At 33.6% G+C, this 22,445-nt stretch overlaps 1 protein-coding gene across 1 annotated transcript; it reads right to left on the bottom strand.

Moving 5' to 3' along the window:
- Positions 1 to 101: 101 nt before the first annotated feature.
- On the bottom strand, positions 102 to 22,141 carry LOC148625684 (N-acetylated-alpha-linked acidic dipeptidase 2-like). Its single transcript, XM_088569364.1, has 18 exons — positions 21,541 to 22,141; positions 17,955 to 18,255; positions 17,235 to 17,357; positions 13,998 to 14,181; positions 12,013 to 12,109; positions 9,744 to 9,836; positions 9,368 to 9,453; positions 8,659 to 8,778; positions 8,288 to 8,373; positions 7,498 to 7,561; positions 6,860 to 6,927; positions 6,279 to 6,379; positions 5,376 to 5,466; positions 4,061 to 4,153; positions 3,673 to 3,838; positions 2,988 to 3,069; positions 2,134 to 2,226; positions 102 to 758 (listed from the first exon to the last, which is right to left on the bottom strand). Exons 1-18 carry the CDS (start codon positions 21,831 to 21,833, stop codon positions 539 to 541), a joined length of 2,361 nt encoding a protein of 786 aa, XP_088425490.1. The 5' UTR covers positions 21,834 to 22,141; the 3' UTR covers positions 102 to 538.
- Positions 22,142 to 22,445: the final 304 nt, after the last annotated feature.

The following is a 22,445-nucleotide window of genomic DNA, read 5'->3' as shown; positions in this document are numbered from 1 at the left end:
TAATGATCGAATAATGGAAAATGGAAGGCGGTTATGCATAATAGACGAACATCTAATTGGTAAAACCTCACATGGTCAGATTTGAGAAAAACAAAACTAAACTCAGAACAACGAATATATATATATACCACATCAAATATAATTATATTTCATGCATATAAAGTAATATATGTTTGAAATACAAGATCAACTTCCCGAAATAAATTAGCAATATAAAATGCGCCGCTACTAAAACTAAGGATAATGCATATTCCCGATCACTTAGTACCGGGATTGCAAAATAAAAATGCATAAGATGGGAACATTAAAAATACATTTATAACAAATATTACGTTTGTTCATCATAAATTAGTTACACGTTTCATGGTTGGAGAAAACAGTTCTTGTACTATCTAACAGTCATAATTTTGCTTAGTGATAGTGACCTCTTTAGCCCTTATGGATGATTCACTCGTTATATTAGACACTTAAAGATAAAATATAAATATTGACTACTTTTAAGTTATAACTATCTATACCATTGTTGTGAGTAATGGTTTCATGGGTCCTTATTGAACACTGGCATAAATTTTGTAACTTCTCTGAGCGTGGATGTTGCTGACTCAATAGTGAATAAAATGACAGAGAAATGTTTCCGGACTATTTCCCATCGTGTTATCTGATCAGCATCATCTTTAATCTCAAATAACGCATCCACTAAACCCGGAAAACTACTTCCGGCATAAGTATTGACAAGACTTTCCGCAAAAACCACATGCCTGAAAGTTAAATGAGAGCATACTATTTTTCCGTGGACGACAATGTTTTTTTCTCTGTTTTTGTTTTGTTTGTTTTAAGGGTAGTAAGATCGGTCAGGATTTTTCTTGCTACTGCTTGTTAAAAGTATCAAATCATTGGTTATTTTAAACAAAGTAAGACTGAAGTTTCCTGTAATACGGAGTTAGTTTAAATTCTGCATAGTTTCCAAAGTTTTTGAGGTCAATATATTCCCTACTTGCGGAGCTCGGGATGCAGCCATATTTTATCCTGTTTTTTTTGCAGAGTTACCTCCCGTAAGAGCAGGTTTAATTTCGAAGTCTCTCTAATCGATGTCCTATATGAGCATTGGTCTGCACTGACTTTTAAGGTATATTCCTTTCATTCGAAACGAATCGGTTATCAAATACCAGCTTCCCCTGACCTGCACATGGTGTTTACAATTTTCAGTTGTTACTTGATATGTCTGAGCTACTAGTGAGTTAACCACTATTTTGACTTCTTAATGCATCATCGTTGCTTAAGAGACATGTCTGAATTTTAGATCAAATATTCTCTTTCTAACAGATACGTTATGGGCGATAGATTTTCATATCATCATCAATATATGTTTTGCGCTTTTTGTTTTTGCCGACTCTGACCGATAACAATTTTATGCCGAGTGATATGGTATTAATGTACCGGAAACAATTAACCGTAAAAGAATCGGTCGGTCTAGCGCGTTTGGCGTTATGAAACCAAATATTTTCTTCGATGTCTGTCCCATGTCAGGACCATTTCCTTTTTTTGCCTTTATATTAGTATATTAGTTCGGATTCGGGTGAAGAAAAAAGAGGTAACTCGAATGAAAATCCCCAGCAGACAAACATAACAGTGTTTCTAAAATTTACAGGGCGTTTCATTTTGTTGGTAGGTTACATAAAGATGATTTTCATTTGTATCCCGGGTAATGAAAATTTATGGCAGGGTCAGTAGAACGAGAAATTCCCTTTTGACTTTCGAGATTTTCTAAAGTATCGTCGATATCGGATGGAAAACCTTACGTGTTCCGAATAGACACCTGCTCCAAAGGGAGATAAATGTTGACAAAATGTAGGTCCGCAAGTCGGGAAGAGGAAAAAACATTTTTATACAGATGTAAAACAAAGTCCAAGGCTTTCTTAGAATAGCAGCCCCCCCCTTTTTTTTATAAAATAAACATGTTTGTATTTGTAATTCTACAAAAAGATACAATACAGTTCATGTTAAGCTTATATCTTTACTCTACACAAGATATAATGGTGCACTTTATGTTCTATTTTTACCTTCTAGACATTGTAATTGGCATATAGCATAAAAAAAACAGCACTCTTCAAAAAAGTAAGAAAAAATACAAACCGAGCATACGGTCTTCCAGGTAGTCCTTGGGGGTCAAGAAATGCTCTTTCAAAAAGCATTAACTGGTCGTTCATCTGTCTGATGTCCAAAGGACTGAAAAAGTATATATTCCTCTGACATATATATTTCTTTTGAGGAAATAACTTCCATACAAAGTAGTGACGTTTGATTTATATAATAGATCATTTATCTAAACTTGCAGTACATAACATTCAAAGGCGCTAAACCACAGAGTTTTCATTTCTTGCATTGAACTTGGTAGAACTTATCGGCGCTTGCTTTGGCTTCCTATTTCGATCTGTTTAGATATTGAGTACTTCTTTATACAATTCATCTTACTGTGTATTTGGTTCTAATGCTACTGATGAGAGGGTTACTTCTTGAAACACGTGTACAGCATACCGAAATCTGCAATATCTATATATACCGTATTTGTATTTTCACACATGAAAGAGTAATCAAGGGAACCAAGGTTATAGCGTAATCAAAAGAATGCAATCCAGGGACAAAGACCAGACATGGAAAACAGACAAATACAACAAAGAACACAAAGTAACTAAAATCATACATACAAAGTAACAAAAGCAAATGAGCAACTCGGACTCCACTAAAAACTGGGAGCATGGACCAGGTGCACCGGTAGGGTAAACGTCCTCTGCTTTTCTAGAAACACTCGCCGAGTTGCTCATAAAAAGTCAAGAAAACTCCTACATATAGGAAGATAGATGATAAATGCTAGTAGACATTTCTGGAAATTGGTTCATTCACTTGACCAACACACACTTACATTTATAAGTAAAAAGAGACAGATTTAAATATTACTTTGTAATATACAAATAAAAGTATACACTGACTTGTTTCTGTTAACGTTCTTAACCCTGTCTGCGAAAGTGGTTGCTTCTGTTTTAAGTTTCGTGGTTTCTGTTTTCAACGCATCTAAAAAAGAGGACTCCATTTAATAGCAATCAACTACTATCAGCTAAATGCACAATTTTCAAAAACGAAGTATAATTTCAAATCATTTCACGAAAATCTATTTAATTTTTTCCAACCAAAGAATAAAATTCAAATTGAAAGGTTTTTTTTATGTGTAAAACGCAAACAAAAATAACTTTAAATTGAACAAAAGTAATGGTTTTTACTTGTACAATTTTATTGTTTTTGTTTTGATGGTTGTTATGTCTGAAAAAGAACTGAGCGTCAGCCACATCCTATAGATGTAGATGCGCTGAGATATGAATGGCTCAAATTCGTTCCGTGGTAAGTAACGTACTTTGGAAATGACATATGCAGTTCGGAAGTGGTGTTTGAAATCTTAACGCAGACGCACAGTGTGTGTTACAGGAAGTTTCGCATATTGCCGTAGGTCGAGACATCAGCGATATAAAAAAGTGGTGCAATATCGACAAATTAAAATGTTATTCAAGTAACATCTGATTTGTCCCTCATTTTAATAAAATAAAATGCCAGTGATTTGAAAATCTTTGTCCTGGCCAAAAGCAGTAATATAAAAAGGAATAAATGGATGTCCTCACTCACCAAAATCAATGCTGTTGTTCCTAAGAAATTCCCCATAATCCTTTTCTAATGTTTTAACCAACTTCTCTAGTACGTTAGCAAAATTAACTACATCTAAAGGTATGACTAGTGTGTCAGAAAGGTGTCTCGCCATTTCTGCCCATATCTGACCAGTTGCCTGGTGGTGCTACAAAAAAGGTTTTTTGGATTATGAGATTTATTTTGTTTTGTTAAAATCGCTTCGATGATTAATAAACAAATATAGCATTGTGTGCAATCACAAACGGCATGATTTAAAAAAAAATGAAAAAGGATGATTTAGACTACACCCACTACCTTAGACACACTTTTGGACAACCAACATTTTCATGTACTAAAGATTTCATAACTGACCACATATGCACATTACCTTAAATCCTCTGTCCATGATTTCATCAACAGCTTTGAATGTTTCGTACTTGGAGTGATACAATGGGTAGGTTGACAAGCTCTGGAACTCCTTCTGCAACATGAACCGAAAAATGCAATTGATATTTCCAAAAACATAATCACATATTTCAAGATACAGTGAAACCTTTCTTAACAAAACTACGTTTGGACTTGAAAAATATGTCTGCAAAACTACAGGTTTCGGTTTAAAAAAATGTGCCACGGTTCAAAATACATTAAACTTAATATAAAAAGACTTTACATTATTTGGTTTAGGCAGGTTTTCGGATTATTCAGGGTGGATTCGACAGGTTTTACTGAACTTCAAGTATCTTTCAATGTAAAATATGTAACAGGTAATTTTAGAGCTATTTCAAAAATATTTTGATACAATGTGCTGTGCTTCTATATTTATTATATAAATAGCAGTGTTTTAATCGAATGTTCCCAGTGTAATAAACTCCGATAATTTGGTAACTTCACTCTCGGACTTTCTCCCGCCGAAACGTCACAACTTTGATATCAATCCTCCAATCACATTCCACCCTCGCTCCCTCAAACCCCTGACATCACTCATTCATATTTATCGGGTATCGTCCTGCCAATTCCGATTGGTTGCTTCTCCGGGTGAGAAGCACCAATGAAAATCGATTTAACATAAAATGTCTGTGGAAAGGTAAACAATAATAATACGAGGTAATGAACGATCCGATATAGTCACTGAAAGTATGATGTAACAAATAATGCAATATGAGCAAAAACGATAACTTTAGATTCTGTTTAGATTCTTTACTGAAAAAAATGACGTTATGTGTAGCCACTTTGTAAGTTATATCGAAGAGTTTCTATTACGAGTGATTTGATTGGATTTCGGATCCGGGTTAGATTAAAGTAACTCACTAGATGGCGCTGGACGATACCCGCTAAATATGAATGAGTGATGTCAGGGGTTTGAGGGAGCGAGGGTGGACTCAAAACCCTGACTTGGGAGGATGTCCAATCACAGAATTTAAAATTCATGTTGAAAATATCGATTAAATTATGAAGAAAATTTATAATAATAAATAGGACAATGAATTGGTTATCGTAAATAACCAAAATATGCTTAGTCGTGCAGAGAACGCTTGGAGATTTAACTCTGATAGTATTTTGGCTATTCATCCGTTCCAATTACTTATCCTATTATTGTTACATTTATAAGTCAAGTTAACATTGATTCATTTAAATTGTTCATAGTTCTTACGGTTTTACTCGTATATTATGTGTATCCAGTACTGCATCACGCATGCACTTACCGGATCATATGTGTAGCGGACATCAGCTACCGGTAAGCCAACCATCTGAACCATTGGTGCGTAATCACTTCCGGAACCTACTCCACCAACACTATAGTAAACAAAATCAGGTTACTGTGTATATACAAATGTGGGTGATATATGAAATTTTAAACAGTCTCCGGGACAATTTTGCTTTTCCGGTAACTGCAGAAATTAGTTCCATAACTTGATCACATCTTACGCTCATAAGGTAACTAAATTATATCTACAAAACGCTTTAAATATGGCAAATTATTTGGTCATTCAAAATTTTTAAAAATATTACAGGATTCAACACTCAATCTGAATCTGGTTATTTTCTCACAAAACAAATAAAAGTGCGAAAAAAGTTTGTACATTATAAGAAAGCCCTTTATATGTTATAATAAACAATGCAATTTTACAAAGTCATATGGAATTATTTTTCATTGAAGGAAACCAAAGAGTAAGTGGTGAATTCATTTTTAATGACTTTTAATTTCTATGTTTGGAATAAAATCTCACGATTTTTATTGATATTTATTTCATAATGTTTGCTGAAAGAGACTAACGACTTTGAGATTAACCTCTTTTGCAGCTACTTCTCAAATATTTACCATTAATTCGTCAAAAGATACAACAGTAAGAATTTTTGTAACAACAAGCCAAAATTTACAAATGGCATTAATTTTGCAGCTATTGTTTTAATATTTACCAATTATTGGTCGAAAGATTCAACCGTAAGAATTTTTTTAAGACCAAGTCAAAATTAAAAAAATGATCATTTATTTTTCTAACTTTCTGTCAATTTTTACGATCGTTAAGTAGCGATATTACGCATTTTAGGTTGGTCATCGAAATATTTATGAAGCACTCAAAATCATTTCGTACACATCAACTTACATGGGGGTGGTATTTGGATCGTTCTGGTCATCGGGGAATGTAGCTCTCCATTTATCATAGACAGTTTTGTACAACAGATCACTTTGGTCGGGATTCTTAACCTATATTGAGTAACTTAGTGTTTATACATACAAGTAAACTAAAACTGCAAAGAAAAGTTCCATTTATTATACTTTATATCAATCCACAATAATATTGACAAAATAGTTTCCTGAGCCAATGCTGGCCTGTGCTTAAAGATTTAAATGAAATCTGGATAAATGTAATAATACCAAGAATTTGAGTGATGATATGTGGTTTGTTTTGTTTATCAAATTAATAGTATAAAAAAGGTTCATGTTTGATTTGCAAAAAAAATATCGAATTTTGGAAGATCTTCCTTCAAGCTTCAAGTCTCCTTGCTATGAATAATGATCTATTTTGGAGGTTTTCATTCTATATCAGAAAAAGAGTAATACAGCTAAATGTTACTGTACATGTAACTTAAAAAAGTGATTTTTTTCCCTGAAAGACATAGTGATGTCTACTTTTTTACATAATCCAGTGAAGTGGTTTCATGGAATTTAATCATAGACACAAACCTTCTTTGTAGCAGAAAATATAACATCATATAACATGGGAGTTGCTAGTGCCCGCAATGAATAATTTCCTGCAGAAAGACGATGATGACACTGAATTTGGACAGACACAGTAAAAGAAATTCTTTCTTGTTAATGAAAAATCGAATAATAAATAAATGTAAGTAAAGGATAAGATTACTATGTATTGTTTTCTTTTTGAAAACCTTATTGCATATTTGCATGCTACTGTAACATAATCAGTTAGAACACTACATAATTACAACAGACCCTTTTGTGCTGTGAGATAGTTGATGAGCGTGCGTAAATCATGTCCAATATACACTTCAGAGTGGAAAATTCGTTTGTTCTACCCAAGCCGGAAGTATATATTGAGCATGCCCATCAACTTTTTTGCTGCGTCACAAATAGACTTCATCTCAGCTATACAAACAATGTAAAAATTCTATCTATCCATTTCAAATCTAAAATAGGCAAATCTATTTTTATAACTAATTGGAATGCTTGGTATGGTTAAACATATTTCAGTCATTTTCACACAGTAATGACTCCGTGAGCGAATTGTAACGCTTGATCACGGTGGTCGTTTTTATTTTTTTTACTTTTCTGAATTACCCTTTTTATTCCCTTTAATGACTTACCTTGCAACGCCAAGTCCACATTCAAGTAACATATCGATCTTTCTGCCAAATTTTTTACATAATGCTGCAATTTTTAAAGTAATTCATTAATAAAAAAAAGTCTTACATGCTCGTTTAATATCATTAAAGAGCACTTATTTTTTTAATTGTAGACAAAATTTATTTGCGCTTACACATTAACATTAAATGAATAATACACATCAACCAAACGATAAATACAATAGTACAGAGAGCTGCTGACAAGAATGAGCCAACTTCCTTTAAAACTTCCAACCTCACACAAACAGTTGCGGATTTTTTAGTCACCATGGTATAAAGATATAACAAGAATTATAACAATATGACCGAACTCACAATAACAAATTGGAGGGATAAGTTAAGTAATACATGAATTTGCACGGGCCATCAAAGAGCTTACCAAATAGATGCTTTGGTTGGATATTGGTTTGGTCTGTTTGTTTGTTTGTTTTTTGTTTTTGTTTTTTAGCGACGGTTACTTTTGCACAGTGATGAGCCACATAAAAATAACATGCCGTATAACTCAATCACATACAATTTCCATACAATTATTAGCCATATACCCCTTACATACCATCATAAGCCGTATATCCCTACCATACAATCTTAAGTCGTATACCTCAACCCATTCTACTGAGCCAATAAGGCCATACAGACATAAGCCGTATACCTCAACCAATTCTACTGAGCCAATAAGGCCATACAAACATAAGCCGTATACCTCAACCCATTCTACTGAGCCAATAAGGCCATACAAACATAAGCCGTATACCTCAACCCATTCTACTGAGCCAATAAGGCCATACTCCTCTGCTCCCCAGCTGCAAAACACAATTGAACGTCTCGGTCTCCACCTTTCTAAAAATAGGAGGAATTGATAATTTATTCATTTATCAAATATCCAAATATGGATTTTTTTAAAAACATTATTTGATAAGAATTTGGAATTTTAGCTACTTAAATGTCCAGATAAATTCTAAAACATTTTATACCTCTATAAAATTTATTTTTTTGAATTAAGAGTGCATTAGCATTTGACAAAGTTATAATTATTATGAAAGGATGACACAATAATTAAAACAAATGTAATTTCTTAAGAGTGTCATAATTTCATTTAGAATTTGCAGAAATTAAACCCGTTACTTGATTTGACAAGTTGTCCCATAACACGTGACACCTCTTTCATGGTAGCAGTACCACTGGATGGATCTATGGCACCAAACACCCAGGCGTCTCTATGGTTACCAAGAAGTACGTATCTGTCTGAAGAAATTGATATTACGACATTGATAAAAACCTAAAGGGTTAAAAACTACGCTAGAATATGAAGTTACCAAAGTAGCAAAATATGAAGTTACCAAAGTAGCAACAGAAAGAAGAGAGAAATGGAAAGGGGGTGATGATAACAAAAATACCAAACTGATGAAATCTAGGCGATAGTCAACGGAAATAACCAAAATGATAGTCCGTTTAAGCAATTGCCAGATCAAGGTTACGAAACGGAAAGCTATAAATGCCAATTACTCCTAAAACCAAGAAAATATGAAAATAATTTTTTTTTCATAGATGTTCTATCAAATTTTGACATTTTTGAACCGTGGTCTGTATCATGTTTTTATTGTATTGTTTTGTACTCATTGTATTGTACTGTATTGTATAGAACTACAGCAGAAAATCTATATATAGTGTTGTCAGTACTGATTCTGTGTTTTTGGTTGTTACATGTCAGAAGTTGTAAGAACAATGGTTTTTTGCATGCCTCATATCTGTTAAATGTACATAATTACTGAATTATTATCTTATTAGAAGTTGTACTTTGTTACAGCGGGTTGAGGTAAGATGTCATACTTACCGGGTTCTACTGAACCACGTATGATTCCAAAAACATTGTATGTTTTTCTCCTCGAGTTCTTTGTGGATATTCGCATTTTAACCTTCCTTTAAAGAAACGCAATCATCTGTTTTTCGTAAGAAATTAAGGAAATATTTCACTTTGTAATAGTATTATTGCTGGACTTGAAAAAAAATAATTTCATATTGACACTTGACCCCTGTGTATTTCATGATTTTTTTGTAGTATGCAAAATGGCAAGTAATATGTTAAAAGATTTTACAGAAGTTGTCAGTTCAATTTAAAAGTTGAACAGTTTTTGGTTCAAATTGTAAAACGAAATCAATAATATTTCACAGCGTTCTACCTAGTATGCAATTTAAAGCGAACAGCTTACCAAGTACTGTTTTGTAACTGACCGCCATATTTGTACGTAACATTTGGAATAGCTCCTTTCCATCCTTCAATTGTTTCGTTTCCTGTCATTTCCCTGCGACAGAAATATTGATATACCTATATTACCATGCATCCAACACTTATAAATTGACGTGCCGACTATTTTTTCTCTCGATCTGCAACAACGTCAACATATGTGATGAAAGACCTTTGAGGGTATAACAAAAGATTGAAAGTCGAAGCCAAGGACTGAAACATTATGATTTAAGTAGTATCATTCCACAAATGTGATGCTTGGTTTTATTTTTTATATCTTGTTAAAAATGCTTAAAGCTGCATTAGCTGCCAAATTTGTTCAGTTTTGATTCTACTGAATTTTGCTGATTCAATGAAGCAAGATTGTACAAATGCAACTGAAGCAATTAATGTCGACAATACCTACAGAATATTGCGAAAACGCTTTTTTCAGTCAAAGAATATCGATAGGTCTGATCTAATTATTTTTCGCCATTACTTCCGAAGATTGCCGACAGGATATGCCCCCAGGGTTAAAGATACTTTAACCTTGGTAAAAAAATAACAATAATGGATACACAGGTAAGCACGTGTCTTGTTTTCATTTCATTTCATCTATAACTTGATTTGTTTTCAAATAAATAATGATCATATTTGAGCCGCTTTATATCGCAATACGTAAATTTCAAAAGGATCCTTGCGTTATATTCGAACTTTTTTCTTTTACAGCTTGAGTCCGTCGTTCTTCCTTGCCGTTGAATAACCACTTTCGCTTTGCAATCAGACTTGTTTTTAAAAAAGCGGTCCTTACAGCACATGCGCGGATTAAGGTCACCAGAGTTCACATGCACACAAACTTATCTAGGTCGATTTTTTGTCTTGCAAGACAATAAATATACAGATACCTATTTCATATATTTAATGCATTTTATTTGTGAATATCGAATGAAATTGTACAAGAAAAGTACTATTTAGTAGAAATAATTCAAAGTTAAGGTATATTTCAAAAGAGACAAAAAATGACGAAAATGGCAGCTAATGCAGCTTTAAGTAAACAAGAATATAATGTGGCTTTTCATAGAACCCGAGGAGTATGAGATAAAAAAAACTATATAGAATGCACTGTAGAATTCAAAATTAAGGGAGATAACTCTGTAAATGACACTAAAATACCATAGAAACTATTGGATTTTCAATATGGATTATTTCTTAAGAGAAGAAAGATTGGATTAAAAAATTATACGTTTCATATATAGACCAATAACTTAATATCGAAAATTAAAATGTGCAGCCTTTTTGAGGGGTATATTACATATTTCAAAATTTGCATGATTCTTACAAAGACTTCTACTTAAGTAAACATACACTGATATTTTTTTATAAATACAAAAATACCAATCATAGTACATATTGCCACTATCGGTACAGTGTAGGCGTCAAGAATCTAGTATCCTCTCATCAGCATATCATCGTCAGAAACACACGGCTGACTCAGATGCGTATATTGTGATGGAGAAAGGTACGATTGCTATCAGTCGTGGGTTTCCGACGATGCATCAGCATAAGAACCATCAGAGATAGTACGACCACATTTTAGAATATTTGCTCGTAATAAAACCATACAGCTTTATCGTACATCATCGATTCCTGAAAATCTTAATTTTACTGCGATCAAATCGATACATGGTGTCGTTTTTCGCATAAATAGAGTCAAGGGTCATCAACCAATACTCTATACAAGAACTCTATTCTTATATTATTACATTAGTAACTTCGTAAAATTTTATTACGAGATAAATGGTTTTGAACACAGATTTAATGCTAAGTAGGAATGGGATATTATAGGTTTTCTTTATTCAAAATGCATTGGGGAAAAACATTAAGTATAGAAATAAAACAAGAATGTAAAATCAGCGATCTTGTATTAAATTGAATGATGCATTGCAATGCAACAAAATTGCGGATATTTCTTTACCAGACCAGGATTTATCCAAGTATCTGTTAAATCAGGTCCCAAGGCAAATAAGCACGACTATATAAAGTGATGTACCATAAACAAGAAAACTGTAAACGATAAGACAAGCAACAAATTGAAAAACAGAATACAACGGTGATAACTCAAGACAAAGAGACAAAAATAACTCGAAATATTCGATAAAACCTCGTATAGGGCAAAATAAATATCTAAAACAGAAACTCAGAAAGATTGCACATATATAGATACTAAAGGTACAGACTGGAAATAAATATCGTACCGAAGAAATTGTTCAGCTATTCCATATCCAACCGGATGGCATATTATATCTGGTAACGATGCCTCGGAATTGTTTTCAGCCACTCTGTATGCAGAATCTGAAATAAAACATTCAAAGTCCATACCAATTACACAAGCAAACAAAAAAAAAACACTGACGATTTTTCAACAAAAAGCCAACGAGTTCTTCGTATATGGAATATCTATTTTCTTGCTGTGGACTGAATAACAAAAACTATTGTAATGAGGGCACATTTGTATTTTTCTCATACCATTTCCATGCTTAGCAGGAAAAAACATAATAAGTATTTAACAGTACTGGGTTAGAAAATGTGATTTAAAAAATGGAAACAAAAACTGCCGTGTATTAAAAAAAATATCGATCGTTCTTTATAAATTTTGAGACTTCTGCAAAGCACTACACCAAAGTCTATTAACGCTGTAAATATTGACCAATCAATACCCCTTTGCATCTGTTGTCAGGTCAGTGTATTGTTAGCTTTACCAGGTAAACTGAAAAGAAGCTAGGCGCGCAAACTTTTTAATTTTTTCCTCTTTTGATTGAAGTGCGATGTAACTGTTTTGAAGTCAATGGTCAGCCAATATATTGCCGCGAAATCGTAAAATATATTTTGAGACTTCCTGCTTAAGCACATACAAGAAAGTGAACCGACTTAAGTAGTAGTCTTTGTAAGAACCATGCAAGTTCTGTAATATATGATAGACCCCAAAAAGGCTACACATTTTTATTTTTGTTATTAAGTTGCTTTATAGGTATATAAGATGAAATGTATAACCATTCATTCCATTCTGTCTGTTCTTAGTAGATAATCCACATTGAAAATCCAACAGTTTCTATTGTAATTTAGAGTCATTTACAGAGTTATTTCCCTTAATTCTGAATTCTACAGAACATTCTATATAGTTTTTGTCACACATGGGTTATATGAAAAGTCACTTGTTTATTTCTGTTTACTACAACATTTTCAACAAAAATATCAAAAATGAAAATATGTAGGCTTTTCAACCATGAATCATATTTTGCATGATTCTTGAGTGTTACTTAACACACTACTACTGACTAAGTAAATGTCTAAACAATAACTCATAATTTACAGAGTTGTAAAGTACAAAGTCAAGTGCAAAACAAACAGAAAAGGTAGTAAACACTTACTTTTTCTCAAAATAAAAACTCGCTCCTTTTTTTTTAGATTTGTCTTGTGTCTTTAAGACGAGAAATATTTGAAAAAAAAATATTCTGAAACATTTTTTTAATGCAGAATTTACTACTTTAAATGAAATCTGCCATTTGGGGCCAGTTTCTTTAAAAGAGAACGCTTAATAAATAAATGGTTACTACAAGCCTCGAGTTACTAGTTATTAAACTCGTATTCGTAGTCGTAACGTTTTTTATTATTTTTCCGCTACTTCTCCGATAATTATTCCTTTTCCCCCTTTTTCTCATGTCATGCATATTATTCATTCCCTAATTGGTTCTTATTCCTTATAGATTACTTGTTACTCGTTATGTTTTTTGACTACTCATTTGATACTCTCAAGTATCCCTTTATCCCTGTTGGCTGCTTTTCTTTTTTTTCTCCCTTTATGCAATAATTAGCATATAAGTATCAGGAACTCTATAGAGCACGTTAAAATATGACTCGATATGTTGAAAAGAATGTCAAGTTCTACGCAGCAATAGTAGTTCGTTTCCTCTATAACTAACCGCTGCAAACAGGCCTTTCGAATTTCTCGGACATTATTCAAATCAAACGTCGTTTGACAATCGGAAAACATCGCGTAAAATCATTAACTTTTTCCCGATTTTTCAAGAACCTTGAAATTTCTGAGAGGGCTAGCTGCAGCGTTTAGAGCGTGAATTTCGAACGTCAGATGCTGTTTCGGAGCTTGGCAAAATGCTAATTACCTTTCGGTTATTTCATAACAAACAGGCACGTCACAACATCAAACGATCATTTTAAGTACCTGTGGATGGATATCCGGGTGTTAACGGATCGCCAGACCGAAGGAAAATTGTTCCACGCTGTGCCCCTGAGGATGGTAGCCACCAATCATCAGGATACGCCCTATCTGTCTGTCCCATAGCATAATCAGCTGGGTCTGAGTACAAGATGATTCCAATAGCTCCTCTTTTGGCCGCCAGATTGGCCTATGGTATGTTTGAAAGCAGCGATTTAATAGGCTAAATACCGGTGCATATTCAGCAGTTAAGATTTATTTTTTTATCAAAACATAAGCTCCATTTACATGCACAATTGTACTTGTGTGTGCAAATTTACACAAGTGTGTAAAAGCAAAATTGCTAAGCATTTATTTGGGTTTTTGAAGGGTGCATATTTTAAAAAAAATAATAATCAAGCAGTCAATCAATACTCAAGTCTTCTGTTGACACATCCTCACAATTGGTGGAAATCTTGCCTTTCAAAAACGACAAAGAAGATCCATTTCCTACTATTTTGGAGTGCACTGGAATTACCACAGGTTAAATTCAGAAGAGTTTTGACAGTTCATTTGTTAGAAACATTCACTGAACATTAACTTTAGTCCGAATTTCCTCTTACATTGCAACCTTCCTCTTTCTCATTTGTATAGATAAGAAGAGGGTTTGCAGGGTCAGAGAAAATTTAGACTAGTTGAAAGGTTGATGTGGATGTCTACAGTAACGACTAGACGTGCATATTGAGTTGGCATGTATGGTGATTGCACTTATGTTACTGTGAAAGTATTTTTGTTCGTGGAATACCAATTATCGTGGTTTTCGTTGGCTGGGTAAACTACGAAATATGGTTGCCATCGAAAAGGAAATTTTCTATTCGTTTGTATGGTAGAGTTGTCAAATACACGAAATCAAGAATCAACGAACTAATAATTTTCTCTAAACCACAAAATTTGGTTCCCACGAATTAAAGTACTTTCACAGTATATTACAGAATATCGGGACGATATATGATAACCAGTGGAATGCTGAAGTTGATGAGAATAAATTGTCTTGCACGATGGAAATGATGCAATGATGGACAAAACTATACGGAATGACTTTGTGTAGACTTATGTTACTTGTTTCAATTGTGTTGTAAACTTATGAACTATAGATGTTTTGTCTTCGAATTGATAGCCTGTTGATCATTTATATTTTTATTTTTGCTATGTTTATGTTTAGAGTACATGTGTATCTGTCATTTCTGGTGCTAGTCGAAGACTCCGGGTTTGGAAAACATTCGTGAGCACGTGACTCTTAATGTGTTCTTTTTCAGTTGATTCAGGATCCCTTTTGCGTCAGTGATCATTCCTATTTTTCATAATCAGTATATGTATCTCTGTATGTAGCATAACAATTGTCTGACTGTCAGTCACTCTTATGTTAAACTACCTGGTATCATGTCGGCCAACGCATGATTACATGTACTTACAATAAAACTGAAAATAGGGACGATGTCAAAAGACAAAATAATAAAATAATTTCGAATCTTTTAAAAACATATACATGAAGTTTTGTTCAAAGGACTTCTTTGAACAGACTCCTTTCACTGATTGCACTAAGTATTAATCCTAGTTAATTCAAACCAACAATTATTTATACTTTTTTACGGAAGCCGAGAACGGCCTCGTTTTTTTTTTTTTAAATTTTCTGGGTTTTTCTTGAAAATTCAAGATAGTTTCTTCAAAATTCAATAAAGTTTCTTGAATTTTCAAGTTATTATTTTGAATTTTCAAGAAACTATCTTGAATTTCCAACTTATTATCTTTAATTTTCAAGAAAAAACCCGAATTTTTTTTTTTAAATGCGTGGCTTCTCGGCTTCCGTACTGTTTGCATTTACAAGTACAAAATTTATTTCATGACCTTGTGAATAGTACCATTTATTTATTTCCATCTGGTCGCGAGGTGATGCAGATTAATCCGAAAGAAAGAATATCGTTTGGCTAGATCCTTTAAACTCAGTTTCCGCTATATAGATGATGTATTATCTTTAAATAATCCTAATTTCGGGGATTTGATACATCGCATCTACCCCAAAGAACTTGAGATAAAGGATACTACAGACAATGTAAGGTCAGCCTCATATTTTGACCTACACTTATAAATCGATGGTAAAGGAAAACTATTGACCAAACTTTACGACAAACGTGATGACTTTTCATTCAGAATTGCCAACTTTCCTTTCATCTGCGGCAACATCCCTTCAGCACCTGCGTACGGAGTGTTCATATCACAACTCATACGTTATACCAGAGCTTGCCGAAACTATGAAGACTTTTTGTATCGCGCTAGAACTCTAACAAATAGGCTTTTGGAACAGGGTTACGTTGCTACAAGATTGAAGTCATCACTACGGAAGTTTTATGGTCATCATGAACTCGTGGATCGTTATGATGTATCCATCTGCACCATGAAAACTGATTTATTCAACGGTTCATAGTTTTCCTTTCCTCGTTTGTCTACCCCGGACTTGACTTTTATGAGCAACTCGGCGGGTGTTTCTAGAAAAGCAAAGGACGCTCACCCTACCGGTGCACCTGGTCCATGCTCCCAGTTTTTAGTGGCGTCCGAGTTGCTCATTTGCTTTTCTTCCTTTTTTATGTATGATTTTAGTTACTTTATGTTCTTTGTTGTGTATGTCTGTTTTCCATGTCTGGTCTTTGTCCCTGGATTACATTCTTTTGATTACTGCTATAACCTTGGTTCCCTCGATTACTCTTTAATATGTACGTATTTGCATTAACATGGAGTATTTACACACCAATGTATATTTAAACACATGTGTAAAATTCATACGTATGTTTAATTATGCATGTCATTGGAGCTACAGAGACGTAAAAAAACGTTTTCAAACAAGTTACAATCAGAAAAATAAGCCTAGATGAAATGTAAATAAATCTTAACTTTATTGGATTTTTCCCACGCAGTCGGTATAGTTTCGCTTTCTACCCTTTGACCTTAAAGACGCTCTTCCATGGAAACGCAAGTCACCTGACCGCAATTCTGTCTCTCGATTGGCCAAATACTGATAAAATAGGGGCGTTCGAAAAAAAAATATCGAAAATTGAAATTGCGTGCCATGTGTTATTTCCTGAATGTAATGTAGAAAATTAAAAGTAAAAAAAAAGAACAAATTTAGTGCGTCGCCTATCTTTTTTAAAGATAGGATCTGTTTAAAATATACTCATCTATCTTTTACCTAAAAATACCAGTTTTATTCACCTTGTCGCCTCTGAATATTTTTCCATACCGAGCAATGACGATTTTACCGGAAACGTTAATGCTTAAGCTATCCAGATGACGGTAGTCTTCCACTCTGCCATAGTTGACGTACACCAACTCAGACTAGAATTAAAAAGACTAAACACATTATTTTACCAGAATAACATTTCAGAAAAAAATCGGCAGTGAGAAATGTTTTTACAAATTCGATAAATGGTGCGTTACAAAAAAATCAAGTTTGCCTGAGCATCGAGCTTCGTTGGCTAACCAAAATTAAGAACACAAATATTTGAAAGACTCGCTTTGGTCGCAGATACACTCTTAATATACAGTCAAACCTGTATAAAGCAATAACCTGTATTAAAAGACTATAATAATCAAATTACTCCGATGTAGTGCATCTAACATGCATGTTAAATCAACCTATATATTAGACTCCCTGTCTTATCAGACAGGACTTTACCTTCCCTTTAAAGGTTATTATAAAGCAGGTTTCATTCTACCGATTAAAGATTCCAAGACTTATCTATTCTACTACTAATTGCTTTGAATAAACGTTAAATGGACAAACATTCCAAGTAATATTAAATAGCCCAGTAACCAAGACAACATTCCATTAGATATGTAGTACATCAGTTCAAGTGATCGTTTGTTGATTTTACCGTTTGAAGGTCATTTTCAGCAGGTTTCACTGTACCAATAAAGGATTTCAAGACTTACCGATTTTACAACTCCTGGTTTTGAGTAAGAGTTAAACGGAGGAACAACGTTACTTTTATTTTCTGATTGGTCGAGAATATCTTCATATAGTGGTGACTTGTAGATAATGTTCCCGTCAGGGTCTATAATCTGTATCTGGTTCATATTATCTTCGTCTGTCGTATTGGGGTAGGAGAGAAGTACATCATACTCTGTGATAAATGTTTCATCTAAACCATTATCTGTCCAGAACTGTTTCAGCTCATTTGCCTGGTCCCAATCTGCGGGAGTTCCTGCTAGGTGTGGATTCTCTGTTAGTTCCCTGTGTAAAATATTACACCATTGTGTTTGATGTATTATTATCAAAGAATATGCGAATTCTGACTGAGCATAATATTGAAGCAAACGAAAGGAAGCATTTTGACAAGTTCACAATGGATACGGATGGGCCAATTTAAGAAAACAATATTTAGGGTTCAATAGACAATAACAGTGATTTTGATCTTTATCATATAAGCATTTCATAAATAGTAGAATTGTGGTCCATGACATTTTTATCATAGACCTTGTATCCCTGTCAGGTACCAAAATATCAACTTATCAGCATGATTCAGAATAAATGAGCCCGTGGAAATCAATTATATTTATAATTTGGACTCTGACGTGGACCATCAGAAAATTAGACCAAATTATCCATATACAGAAAACTTTTAAAAAGCACACCAAAGAATACCAAGAATACAATTTCCCATGATACAAGAAAAAGTTATTTGAGTCCAATTGTAAAAAAACGAATGCTTTATTAAATAGTACACATGATACGATTTTCTTTTTTATACTTAATCGTACAAATGATTTACCATGAACCGTGCAAACGATTTAATCAATCATACCATAGACCAATCCAAGGAAAAAGGATATATGCTAGAAAATAATGGGGTTTTTTTTATACAGAGTAGGAGCAGGACCCCCTTTTCGGAATTTCTGGATCCGTGACGATTTAGTTTAAATTTTCTTGTCACATAAATTGCACGACGAGTACGCGGCGAACTTTTAATCTCCAACTAAGCTGTGCCAGGCAACGAACAATAAAAATAGAATCATAAACTTCATCTCCAGAAAGTACAGCGTTATCTAATGAACAAAATCATGGGAAAGTAACAGTCGTAAAACGTCTATACGTAACGTAGTGAAGTTTATTGCTAGGGACAATTTAACGAGTTGATGAAAACTCCTTTTACAAACTATAATAAAAATAAAATTTTAAGTAAACGTTTGAAATGTTTATACAGTCATGTAACTGGTGATTAGCTTATAGATGAATATGAAGAATCAATTTGACATTAAAATTTTGTACACTGTAGCCTTTCTTTATTTCAGCATTGTTAACGATTGTGAATTTATTGTATAATGTGGTATAAGGTAAGCTATGTTGGGGAATCACCGTCTGATTTTGAGGGAGAAGGCTTGAAAGAATTTAAAATAAATATTAAAACTCAGACCCTTTCAGAAATAAATTTGATCTTGAAGATGAGAGAAACAAATGATCCTTTCAAATCAAACTGATCCGAAAGTAGTGCTTTGACATACATGAAAATGATAATTTGATTCGTTGTATTTGGAAAATAAATATTATAACTGTGAATATGGCGAAAATAAATATTTGGTTCGAAAACATCTTCCCAGCCTTACCGAGGAATGTCACAATGGTCGTCCCTTACAGACAAAAATTTGAAGAAACAGATGTCACAAGTCTTTCCAGTGGTACTAGAAGTATTTAGGCTTCATTTTTCCGTCCCACTATCAGTTGTTCCTCAAACTTAAAATTTGGGTTTTCGTAGCTTTTAAAGATGTGATATGAATGGTAATGAGACAGTCATCCCACAAAGACAAAGCAACGAACAAATAAACTTCTACAGGTCACCACATGGTCTTCAATAATGGGCAAAACCCAAACAATATGACCCCAAAATAAGTGAAGTGAAACTATTTATAAAAGACGAAAATCGACCCAATTTATAGAAATAGTAATGAAGGAAACCAACATTCTAGCGGTAATCAAAAGAATGTAATCCAGGGACAAAGACCAGGCATGGAAAACAGACATACACAACAAAGAACATAAAGTAACTAAAATAATACATAAGAAAAAGTCTTAAGTCATTCACAATGATTGAACAAAAAACAACGACAACCACTGGATTACAGGTTGGCAAACAAAGTCTGTGGCGGAGGTAAACGTGAGCGCTCAATTCCCTATCTACATCGAAAGAGTACTCGCTTTTTCTGTAAGCTACTTAAATATCCAAAAGCAACGTATAAGCACACCTTATTTACTCAAACAAAAAGTGTCATCGTTCTGTTACCGTGGATTTTTTTAATTTTGTTGTTGGGGACTTTTAGAACGCTTGCTTAAAGGTGCGTTTACACTTGTTGAAGATCCTTTAGTGATTTCTGAAAATATTTACTATTTTGACTTTTAGGTTATACGCTGGTACTTCTGTTACGTTTCACAAAACCCCTTCTTGTTTCTACTGAATGTTTAATGTCATTAAAGAGTAATCAAGGGAACCAAGGCCATAGCGGTAATCAAAAGAATGTAATCCAGGGACAAAGACCAGACATAGATATACACAACAAAACACATAAAGTAACTGAAATCATACATACAAAGTAACAAAAGCAAATGAGCAACTCGGACTCCACTAAAAACTGGGAGCATGGACCAGGTGCACCGGTAGGGTAAGCGTCCTCTGCTTTTCTAGAAACACTCGCCCAGTTGCTAATAAAAAGTAAAGTCCGTGGTAGTCGAAAGAGAAAAAGGTGTAATTGTCTCAAGGACAAATGGAATAATCATCAGGACATGTAAAGACAAAAATACTTTGTGCTCACAAAAAAAATTTTTGTGCAGACAAATATGTTTTTTTGTGTTTGATCATATCTAATATCCGTAAATTTAAATATCTTTAGAATGAATATGTTTAACATCACACTGTGTTGACAAATTTGTGTAAATACGTTTTCCACAACTATCCTATTCATATATAAATTTCTCATCAAATTGTTGTAGTTTTAAGAATGGGTTTTAAATTATGAAAATAGATCCTCAATCAGGATATATTTTGCACGTCATTTATTTTTGATGTATACAATACATTTTTGTCGTGTCCATATCTTGTCATTACATGTGTTGATCAAAAGACACTCAGACAACTAAACAGTGTGCTGAATTTTTGGATCAAGATGTTGGCACTTGACAACGCAGAAATGGACGCACGAGAAAGATACTGTGTAATATACTAGACTTTAAATAAAAAATATCGTTGAAAGGTTGTATTATCAGGGTCATCTTGAAACAGCTGATTTCGACATACCACAAATAAAGTCACAATCAATCAGTATCTTAATAATTCATAAGTTTTTCATGTACAATGTAAACATAAGGTTTCAAGTTAGGGGAGGGATATTTAGAACTAGAATTTGTGGAAACCTAGATTTCATGGAATATAAAATGTTCCCCATTTTGTAGGAGGCGTACGCCCGGTACACCTTTTCTTGGATCCTTGTCTGAACATAAAGAAAAAAATGATAATTCAAAGATACTGACCTGAGATATTCCTTTATGTTTTCAGCTTTAATGCTATTGATAATTTCTTCGCTGATAGTCGGGTCTCCGTCTTGTATTATAGAGTTTGGGACTCCCGGGAGAAATGTCCCGTCGGGTTGCGGAATCTTCTTCTCCTCTGGACATGTCGCAAAACGTCCAACAAGAATCCCAATAGCGAACCCGAAAACGATGGAAACAGTTGCACAAACCCAGATTTTTCGAGAGGCAGATTTACTTGTTCCGTTGTCATAAAAAATTGAATCTGACGACCTAAACGTAGAAAACGATGACATGACTGCTAGCGGCAGATAATCAGTTTATTTTCTTCAATAATCCAAGTACTACCAATAGCCCAGTGACCAAGACCACATTAAAGAAAGTTTAATCGTCATAAAATATCATACATGATACTTCAGTCTTAACTTTAAATTTAAAGTGGTCGTCTGCAGTTTTTCGTTAATCGAGTTCAAAGGTTAACATCACAAAAAAAGCAATTGTTTATTTTGATCCATGATTTAAAATGATTAAGTTTCCAAATAATTTCATATATGTTTTTCCATTATTCTGTTTTTGTTTCCCAGGTATCTGTGTTTTATCTCGTTATATTTGTATATTTTCTTACTTTAATACTTCATTGATAGGGGTTGTTTTCATTCGGTTGTGCAAACAAAAAGTTTATTTATTCTGAACGCATTTTTAATGCGCAGTTCTCGATGGAGTTTAAAAGAATACACCCTCTCTTGCAACTCAATTTTAGACTTGATGGCAAGTTTTCTAATTCTTTACTTTTTTTATTTTCTACAACTAAGTACATGTATGTTACTTGTAGAAGCATTTTATCTTTGTATCAATAATGAACGAGAAAGCTGTCGTATTTCGATGATACTTAAATCAAAATGAAGGGA

The sequence above is a fragment of the Perna viridis genome, chromosome 2 (assembly GCF_037379345.1).
Source record: "Perna viridis isolate PV_CMFRI_1.1 ecotype Kerala chromosome 2, ASM3737934v1, whole genome shotgun sequence".
In the NCBI taxonomy this organism is placed as follows: Eukaryota; Metazoa; Mollusca; class Bivalvia; order Mytilida; family Mytilidae; genus Perna; species Perna viridis.
The sequence above is the reverse complement of the archived record's forward strand: the minus strand, read 5'-3'. Positions and strand labels throughout refer to the sequence as shown.